The sequence below is a fragment of the Rhizophagus irregularis genome, chromosome 30 (assembly GCF_026210795.1).
Source record: "Rhizophagus irregularis chromosome 30, complete sequence".
Taxonomy (NCBI): domain Eukaryota; kingdom Fungi; phylum Glomeromycota; class Glomeromycetes; order Glomerales; family Glomeraceae; genus Rhizophagus; species Rhizophagus irregularis.
This window is the reverse complement of record NC_089458.1, coordinates 1,198,290-1,209,385: the sequence shown is the minus strand read 5'-3', so window position 1 is coordinate 1,209,385 and position 11,096 is coordinate 1,198,290. Positions and strand designations below refer to the sequence as shown.

General features: G+C 25.0%; 2 protein-coding genes across 2 annotated transcripts; one reads left to right on the top strand and one right to left on the bottom strand.

Annotated features, from left to right (window-relative positions):
- Positions 1 to 3,915: 3,915 nt before the first annotated feature.
- On the top strand, positions 3,916 to 9,906 carry OCT59_021677 (uncharacterized protein; the record flags this gene model as incomplete). Its single annotated transcript, XM_066146682.1, has 9 exons — positions 3,916 to 4,228; positions 4,313 to 4,644; positions 4,724 to 4,865; positions 4,938 to 8,750; positions 8,827 to 8,853; positions 9,118 to 9,267; positions 9,350 to 9,525; positions 9,609 to 9,682; positions 9,750 to 9,906. The coding sequence occupies 9 exons, from the start codon at positions 3,916 to 3,918 to the stop codon at positions 9,904 to 9,906; spliced, it is 5,184 nt and encodes a 1,727-aa protein (XP_066005793.1).
- Positions 9,907 to 10,400: 494 nt separating this feature from the next.
- Positions 10,401 to 10,729, bottom strand: OCT59_021676 (uncharacterized protein; the record flags this gene model as incomplete). Its single annotated transcript, XM_066146681.1, has 2 exons — positions 10,401 to 10,644; positions 10,707 to 10,729. The coding sequence occupies 2 exons, from the start codon at positions 10,727 to 10,729 to the stop codon at positions 10,401 to 10,403; spliced, it is 267 nt and encodes an 88-aa protein (XP_066005792.1).
- Positions 10,730 to 11,096: the final 367 nt, after the last annotated feature.

Genomic DNA, 11,096 nt, shown 5'->3' with positions numbered 1-11,096 from the left:
TATATTTTTTGCTAAATTTTGCCTTGTTACATAACTTTATTTTTAATTTTAATCAGTAAATTTGCATAATTTTGATATCAAAAGATTCTTTTCTTTAAAAAAACCATTTTTTTCTATATTATTTTATAATATTAACTTAATAAAATTATAAGATAAATAATGGTATAAAGTTTAAAATATAGTCAGATATGATTTCAACTATAATTATTCAAGATCCTAAATAATTCTTTTGGATTTATTTGTAAAGCAATTTTTTTATTTTATTGACAACTTTAAAGATACCAATTATATTATTCTATAATTGTCAAAAAAAAATAATTAGAAAATTTAATTGGCAAATTGATAATACATAAAAATATACTTTTAATTGTAATACATCTTTTAAAGAAACAAAATTTACTGAAATGCTTCTTAATATTATTCTAATTTAATAATTGTATAACTTAAACACAAAATAATATCTGATATTTATATCATAATATATAGCATATATTATGCCATTAAAACTTTTTTAAATATATAAAATAGATTTTACTAATTTTATAATAATAAAAAATTTTAATATAAGGTTTTTTATAATTATCTTTATAAAATATTCTGTGCAAAATAATGCTTTTTACCTTTTTGATTATTTCTTTTATAAGTCATAAATTTCAATTTTTTAATAATCAATCTAACTGATTTTTCATTTTCCTATATAATTTATACTTATAAAAAATTGGCTTTAAATTATAAGGATTTTCATCAGTAAAAGTTTTTACACCAAAATATTTTATATTATCTATATGAAAAATAATATCAATTTTATGTTCCAATTGCTTTTTTCAGATTTCTTTCTTAATATATCTTTTGCATAATTAAAGTAAAAGATATTTTGAAATCATACTAGATTTATAATACATATTTATTTAAAATATTTTTAAGCATAAATTCCATATATATATTCCATATAAAATCATTTGACCGTAATTTGTACAAATTTTGTATAAAAATTGTATTACTTCTCTGCACTTATATAACTTGTATACAAGTTAATATCATCAGAATTATTAACTTTATCAATTATATAATAAGTGTTATCTACTTTTAAAAGTCCTATGCAATGATCAATTATACAAATATCTATAAACTGTTTTAGTCCAATCTCTTAAACATTTCAAACCATATTTGTCGATTAGTCTATTGAATAAATGCAATAATTCTTGGTATATTTTTGTATTCATAAACCATAAAATATTCTACACGTCCATAAAATTCTTCAATCTGAAAGACTGATTTGTGATTCCATTGTGATGTATATTTGTCAACTTGCATTCTAACCTAATAGTAAATTGGATTATATAAATAATAAATATTTTTTGGGGTAAAATCAAAATAAATTAACATACTGCAACTGTATAATTAGTATTTGTAAAGTCTTTATTTTATTAGGACCCCGGATATCTCCAAAACAGGTCATAAGTCACACTTTCGGCAGATTGGCCCATTTTTCAGGGGCTCAAGTTCATTAAAATTGAATTACTGGATGCTGAGATATTTACAAAAAACGATTTTTTGAGTTTCAGCAAAAAGGGGTGTTTTTGGCCAAAAGTCCATTATGACCTTTATATTAGATATCCGGGGTCCTATTTTATTTCCCTATCATATTACAAATATAATTTGCATATTAGAAAAATTATTGTTACCTCTCCATCTTCTTTATCTATAACAGTATCATATGCAGTAAAATAATGCCTTTTGAGTTTTAGCATTGTTGATTTGTTAATAAAATATCTTGCCCTTGGAAAATAAAGTTCTTCAACATAATATTTATTAGAATAAACAACCTGTTTTTGCTTTGTGAGACATATTTGATTTTGAATAGAAAATCTTAGATGATTAAACCATTCACGCAAAAATGTGCTTTTATTACTTACTTTATTTAACAGATAGTATTCAAGCCACAGGGCTATGTTAGGTAACGTGGCAGTTTCCAATAGAACGTTTGCGTGAAATGTTATTACCGTTAAATTTCATCCATATCAAAGTTTTATATTATCAATAATATTATTTCATAGCTGATAAACAGCCAGTTTAATAAACCCTAATATTTTTAACATGAATTATTAGTTGAAAAGTTTATAAAAATATAATTAAAAATAAATTTACCTTTTATAGTGTTAATAAGACTTAAAGACTAACTGTTAAATATTTGCTTACTTATAAACTTCTTTTGACATAAACGTACTATATCTTCATAGCATTTTCATCCTTTAATTATATTGAATGATAAACAATTCTTTAACAATGGTAGGGAGTAGAGAATAACCCAGTTAGCCCATTCTTTAGCTTTGAATCCTCTATGATGTGAGAATGCGAGAGTCGATTACCATATTTAGGGGACCGTTGAAGCAGGGTAGAATCACATGACTTTCAAAATTTTCTTTTTTTTAAATAAAACTCTTTATTATATATAAAACCTTCCAAATAAACATATATTAAATGCATTTTTATCTGTTCTGCAAGTTTACTTAGAGCACAAAATGAGGTTTAGAACACCGTTTTCGATTTATTCAACTTTTACAATTTCGTTAAAATTGATCTATCCTTTTTTGGGTATGATCAGCAAAATTCGTTTGCTCATATGTAAAGTCAAAAACATTGTTCAAAATCCACTTTTTCTCTCTAAGTAAACTTGCGGAGCAGGCCAAAATACACTTATTTAATGATTTTCAAGTTCACTTTAATTTTAGTTTATAAAAAATTTATCAAATCATAATAATTTTAAATCACGTGATTCTACCCGCTTTAACGGGCAATTTGAATTTATCACGTGAAATAGCATGTGTTTTTTACGCACAGTGTAGCAAAAGTATCGGAATTGACCCTTCTGGTGGCATCATCCTTATTGTAAAATATATTATGCAGGTCAAGTCAACACCGCGTGGTGGGTCAAGAACGATACATTTGCCTCAGTGTAGTGCTTGTGGAAAATTTTTTAAAATTATAGCTCACCATTTGTACCTCATCAAAAAAGGAAGTAATTTGCGCCAAGATTTCTATCATGTAACCTAAATAAGAAGTGCATTTACAGAATAAGAAGTGCATTTACAGACCTGTTTTGGAGCATTGGATAATCATTCAGAAAAATGAAAGTAAAAAACATCCTTAGGCAGCAAAAATTAAAATGTGGAGTTTCGCGGAAAAAGATACGTCGTACGTTAGCTCTAGGACTTAACTATTAGAAATAATATTTTTGAAATAAATAAATATGTTGGAAAAATCGGGATTGGCAATCTTTAACAGGTGATTTATGAAAATTGTACATAATAAAAGTGAAAAGAAAAGTTTACACATTAAAATCAGAATTTGTGCTTCCAATTCTACCTCTCAATATCGACATTTCATTGTTGACGTCGTATTATTAAGTAATTTAACCAAATTCGAATGCACCAGCGTATATTATATAATTGGTGTAACTGTCATGTGTCGCATCCGTCTTGGGATATTTCAATCAAACTGAAGATAATCAATAGATATTTCAATCAAACAAGACAATCAATTTTAACCATGTTCCGTCTTGGGATATTTCAATCAAAAAAATTCCCTTCTTGGGATATTTCAATCAAAAATTCCGTCTTGGGATATTTCAATCAAAAAAATTCCCGTCTTGGGATATTTCAATCAAAACTTAAGATAATCAATTTAACAATGTCCAGTTTATAATGTTTAAAGACTGGGTTAGTCTAGAACCACGGTTAAAGTTTGTTTTGGGATATGGATTACAAAAACGCTATCTTGTATAAGAAGTATTATCTACTAATTCAGGGTTTTCAATTAGCATATTACATATCATAATCATATTTAAAGAATGCTCTTTCGTGCTTCTTCTTTTAAAAGAAATCCTTCTCAAAATCAAGGATACTATTCTTTAAAATGCCGGAAATCGCTATTGATATAGATCCTGATAATGACCTTGATGTTAAATATACAACACCAGATGGTAATGACTCTAGTGTTAAAGGTTCACCTAAACCACATGTCGGTAATCCAATTAGTATGGTAGAAGTCTCACCGAAAGGAAAATATCTTGTTTATTATATGGAAAAAGACCAAACAATTGTGGTTAGGGATGTTAATAATAAAAGTGATACTGGTAAAAGTTATAAACCGAATGAATATGAAAAAATTTCGTACATGTGTGTGTCCGATAAGAAGATACTAGCGTATATATCTGATCGTAAAATTAGTAAGAATTAACCGATATTTTTTTTAGTTTATTTTTTGTTAGTATACTATCACAGTATATCATTGACAAATTTTTTTTTATTAGGAATAATTGATATGAATAAAGAAAAACCTCAAAATATAAAATTGAATCATGAAGATATGGTATCTTGCAAATCTTGCAGTTTTAACTCAGATGGAAAACTTATTTTATTTTGTACCACGTCATACTCTACGGATACAATAATTAATGTCGTTTGTGTTCATTCAATACGAACTGAAAAAACCAGGTGTCAAAAGATTTATATGATTCCTAAAGAAGCGGATGTAATAAGTATATCAAAATATAATAAGATTTGGTTACGTTTTAATGACAATATATATGTATGGGAAATTTTTACTGGTCATACTACAATTGTATTAAAAAATATAAATGAGGTAAATCATTATTGAATTTAAATTTATTAGATAGAAATACAAACTAACAACCTACTATATTTTTTTTAAATATATTAAGGCAAAAGAAATCAAAATCTTGGATGATGAAGAAAATGAGTATACTCTTTTGAAATTAAATAATGAAATTACTGTTTATTCAAATAAATTAGGATGTCCAATCACATCTATCACATTAAGTGAGGAAAATGAGGAAAATGAAGGTAAATAATTACTTAATGTAATGATACCATTAAAATAATAATATATTAATACTTTTTTATCTTTCTTTCTAGAGGAACATAAATTATCTAATTTTATAATACAATATCCTAGTTTAAATTGTTCATTATTTTCTCTACTGGATAAAAATGGTTGCTTGAAAAATCTTATTAAGTTACAAAGTCTAGCGCCTTATTTTTTTAAACGTATTGAATCAAAAGACTATATACTTTCATATGAAGATAACGATATTAAATATGAAAATGTTACACTATTAAACTTCAATAATCACGATAATAACAATAACTCTTTTGGAAAATATCAAATAGAAAAAAATTCTATTATATGGAAAATTAAAATGGAAGTATTAGAGAAACAGGCCGAGGAATCTGAGAAAAAGATTATTGAAGATAATATTAATTATTTAGTAAATAAATTTAAAAAGTTAATGAAATCTAAAAATTCTAAGATTGAAGAGGACCTTTCTCAATCAGTGATAGATAAATTTAATAAACATGCAACTACAAAAGAAATGAAAGAATTTGAGAAAGAACTTAGTAAATATACAAATGATTTTCCGAATGGTGATATCGATGATATCAATGTCAGTGTTAGAATTAATAAATTAGTAAATAAAGCTATTAATAGGCCAATAAAAAAGAAAATTAGAGTGGATTTGGAAGAATTTTTTACCAAGAAAATTGAAGCTAAATACCGAAATCAAGATGAAACTAAAAATCAAGATCAAGATGAAACTAAAAATCCAGGTGAAATAATAAATGAATTAAAAAATTTAGATGATCCGGTAGAAATAATAAACAAATTTTCTAGTTTAATACATATAACTACATTTGAAGATTTAGAAGAAGATAATATCGATAATATCTATAAACAGTTAAAAGATGAGGCCATTAAAAAAATTAACACAAAAAATTTCGTAGAATTGATTAATGGGAAAGTGAATTTAGGTGATGAATTAAATAAATTAATAAGAAATTTTTATGAATTCAAAAACTTAGTGAAAGACATTATTAAACAAATAAAAATTGTTGAATCAATGGAAAATGATATTAAGGATATAATACTACAAGCGAAGGATCCTGAACGAGAAAATAAACTTAATGATGTTATTAAAAAGATAGAGAATATTAAAATTGATAAATTTATGGAAAATTTTATTAAAAAAATAGAGAACTTGCAAATTAAAGGATTAGAAAATTTTCAATTTGTCGATTTTAGTAAAGAGGATAAGGATATTATTACTAATGAATCAGTAAAAAAATTTATTGATGATGATGATATAGAGGAAATAAAGAATAATGACAATTGTTTTAAAATTAAATTTAAAGTGTTGGAAAATTTTAAGAAGAAGGATATTAAGGATATCGAGAATATCAACAATTCAACAACTTTTGTTAAAAAAATAATTAAAATTGGATTATTGAATGATTTTATTAATAAAAAATCAGGGAAAAATATGGATGAAGCTTTATCAAAAGATTTATCTAAAGTTGATGAAAAAAATGAAGAACTAGTAGAATTAGTTAATGATTTTATTGAAGATATAGTAACAATTAGAAAAGAAGGATTAGAGAAGAACGTTATCGAAAATATAAAACAAGAAGATCAAAGTAAAGATTCTAAACAATTATTGGAAATTTTTATTAGTAAGATAAAATTAGCTATACTTGAAGAATCATCTAAAAATTTCGTTAGAGCAATAATAAATTCTAAGATTAAAAAATTGAAGGATGAGCTTATTAGAGTTATTAGACCAAATAATCCAAATAATTCGAATCAAGACTCTAATATTAATGAAAAACCTGAAAAATCCGAAAACATTTATAGTGAAGCACTAACAAATTTGGGTGGGTTTATTAATAGTATTAGACCAAATAATTCAGATAATTCAAATCAAGAATTTAATAATAATGAAAAACCTTATATTGAAGCTTTAAGAAAATTTCTTGAGATTATTGATAAGATAAATATAAATAAAATTATTATGTTCGAAAATATTAATAGTAAAAAGGAGGAACAAGAAATTAATCAATTTGAGACCATAGTGATGGAATATTTTAACAAAGAGATGAATGATGATGATACTATTAATCAAATGACACATTTTATTGATAAAATAAAAGAATTAGAAATGAAAGATTTAAATAAATGGAAATCTGCCGTTAAAAGTGAAGTGAAAAATTTAGTCAAATTGATAGGCATAGCTAAAGAATTAGATCAACATGAAAAACCGGATATTATTATTATAGAAGGGGTAGCTAAAATTGATGAAGAATTAGAACAAGATTTTGTTAAACAAATAATTACTAAAATTGAAGATATTGAAGATATTGAAGATCATCTTGTAAAATTAAAACCAAATTTTATTAACCGGGTGACTAAAGTTAAAAAATTAGGGAAAGATCCTAATAATTTGGAAATTAGAATTGATGAAAATTTGGTAACTACTAAAGATTTGATTCGTCTGTTTTGTTCGGATAGTGATTTAAATCGTATAACTACTAGTATTTATTCAGATGATTCAGATAGTAAAATCTATCTCAATATACTTGCCTATGATGAACTATTAAATAGTAATGAGATTGTTATATTAACCAATATCGGCATTTTTATTTTTCATTTAAATCTAAAGTTAAATAAGTCTTTAAGTCTAAATGAAAAGTTAATTTCTTTGAAACATTTTTATTATATATATCAACCGGAACAAAGCATCAAAAGTCTTTGCCATGTTCATTATTTTCATACTACCAATTATCTTGATAGAAACATCATTGGTTACTATGGATATGGATGGCGTTCATATAAGGTTAAATATAAAGATATTACTAAATATTATGGTCCTACATCATTAATGTTGACTCATGGATGGGCTTCATATGTTAAAGATAATGGAGAAGATTTTTTAAAATATGGTGCTGCATTATTAATGTTTGCTATTGAACTAAACGATTTAGAATTAATAGATGGTATTTATAAGAAATGTTTGAAATTGTTTAGTCAAAATTTAGAAAAAAATAAGGCATTTTTAAGTATCATCACTACTTCAATGCCATTATTGAATGATTTTTATCCTGAATATGTTGAAAAGTATTCATCTGATACGAATTTGATAATAGATTCTCTTAATTATAAAATAGAATATCTTGGGAATTCACATCTCCATCCTTTTTCCGATATTGAAATAGTTGATTTATCACCATCCATTTATTGGTTAGATTATGCTTATAATTTGGATAAATTACAACATAAACATAATATTTTTTACAAAGCATTATTAATAATTCAACTCTTAATATATTTTTTAACATTCCCTATTTCCTTTCCAATATTTTATATTTTAAACTATTTTCATGTTATTAATCAAATTCACACTGATGGATCTTCTTTTTTTTATTACCTATCTTATTATTTTATATCTGAAAAGATAAAAGAAATCAAATTAAGATTTCAAATATTTCCTGGAAAACCAAAACCTACAATTACTTTTCTTGTCCCTTATATTAAATTTGTTAATTATCCGCAAAACTATAATTGGTTTATGGAATTTTTTATTAGGCCAAACCCTAATCCATTTGTAAAAACGATTAATAGAGCGATATATGAAACATGGGGTGGAGAAGCAATGATTAATTTCAAGTGGGAAAAATATGGAAGATATTATTATGCAATAATTTGGATTATTTTTGCTGCTTTACTTGGATGCTTTACCGCTGCTACAACACTTTCTGAAGATTATATATCTGAAAAGGATAGAAAAATACTTTATATATCCTCAATTTTTCTTGGAATTATTCATCTCATTATTGAACTTCGTCAATTTATTTATGATCCTATCGCATGGATTTCTGATCCTTGGAACTATTTTGGTAAGAATAAATATTTATTTACTAATTAAAAATGTTTTCTACGTCACTCTAATAAATATTATTCCGTTTTTTTTAGATTTGGGAGCATATTTGCTTCCTACATGTACATCCATTTATTCGTTGAAAAATGATGATAAGATCTTTTTTTTGATCTCAATTTCATGTCTCTTATTAGATCTTAAATTTTTATTATTTTTTAGAGTATTTGAATCGTTTGGTCTTTATTTTGTAATTATCATTAGTGTTGCTAAGCAGATTGCTTCCTTTTTAATTATTTTATTTTTTATACTTGTTAGTTTTGCCCACGCTTTTTTGATTCTTTTAAAACCAAGAAATATTTATAGTTTAAGTGAACCCCCACCTGCAGATAATAATGACATCAATAATCCTTGGCATTTAACTAATACCTTTAATAGTAATGATGGCACTCCAGTATTATTTCAACAACCTAACGCGAATACAAACATGTTTACTGACTATAGGACTTCACTTTTTTCGATGTATTTATATCTCACCGGTATGATTTATTTTTCTTTATAATTATTAAAATAATTTCCAGGTTTGTCTGACGCTCTAATAAATTTTTTTTTTTTTAATAGGTAATCCAAACGCTTTGCCTAACTGGGAATTTAAAAATAATGCACCCATTGATATATTAATGGTTTCATTCTCTTTATTAATTGCTGTATACCTTATGAATTTGTTGATTGGTTTGCTTAATCTTGCTATTCAGCGTGATAACAATAGAGTTTCATATTTACTACAAAGTGCAACGGTACTGTATTTATAAATATCATATTTTATCTTTTAATTTTTTAAATAATAGATACTTATTTATTTAATAAATATCTGATATAGATTTTATCGGAAATTGAGCTATTTTACTTACTTCCTAATCAAAGACGTTGGAAAACTTGGTTTCCTGATGTGATGTAAGTTATCTGTAGTTTCTCATTTTTTTTTTTATTCGAAATATTGAGTTTATTATTTTGTTAATAGATATTATCATGCAAATATTGATAAGACGCGTAGAGAAATTAAAGAAATAAATAAAGATGGTGAATGGAAATATGATACTGAATTTCCCGAGATAAGAAAGATGAGGGAAAATTTATTAAAAAAGCTTAATATTCGGGATAGGCATCAGCAGAAATAATTAGACGAGCTTATTAATATAAAATTGAAATTAATTCAATATATGTATATTTTTCAATATTTAAAAATTTTTTTTTTTTTTGTTAAAAAATAATTTATAAAATTTTAAAGATTTCTTTTTTTTTTAAAAAATAATAAATATAACTTAAAAATTAAAGAATATTCACCCACTTTATTTGCAAACCCGCTTATTTAATTGATATTATATATTTATCCGATAAATATAAAGGCAGTTGGTTGTACGCGTCACATTGGGATGTTCTGTCAACTAAACTATATATAAAAATTTACTATTGAATCACGTGTTGATTCCATTATATTTTCCTAATGCAATAGTATCAATCCCATTATATTTTCCTAATGCAATTCTATACCGTAACTAAAGTAATAATTTTATTTATTGCCTATGATACAATTAAAAAGGTTTGATGCAACAACTTCTCCAAATGGCGGTAATTGCTTATCTTGAGGTGGAATTTTTTTTTGCTTTTTTCTTTAGGTATGAATTTCTTTGAGGTCCAAAGTTAAATCCTCCTTTAAAATCTTGCCTGAAGCTAATTGAAGTTTTGATTGTTTAAGGGATAATGATATATTCAAATCTAATTTGTTAAAAAATCCCTCAACTTGTTGTTGATGGATAATAATAAAATAAATATGTGTTTTAACAAAATTATAAAGGTAAGGAAATTTGTATAACATAGGATTATCACACTTGCAAAATTCTTCAAATTCATCATTTCTTGTAAACCAAAAGTATTACTGTTTCCACAATTAATGTTATTTTCCAAATCTTTTGCCAACCTTAATTCCATATCTGTAGGCATTTTATTCCAATCTCTTCTTAAAATTGTAAAGCAAAAACTGTTGGCAAATGAATGTGCAGAGTCTTTACCTAAATGGCAAATTGCTAAGGGTAAATGAAGCCATAGACTGATCTAACTATTTTTCAAAATATTTATAGGTTTTATTAATCCTATTTTCTAAATCATTGAATAATTTTTCAAATTTATCATTTGGTAATATCTTAATAGCTTTTAATAATTCATCAGCAAAGAATATTTCTACATTGTTTTTGATGTTCTCAAAAAAAGCTTTTCATTCAAAAACTTTTTCTGGCATTTCTTTGTACTCACCTTCTAAAGGGTAACTGAGACAATTTTCCATTTTGTATTATACATAAATTAGAATCAT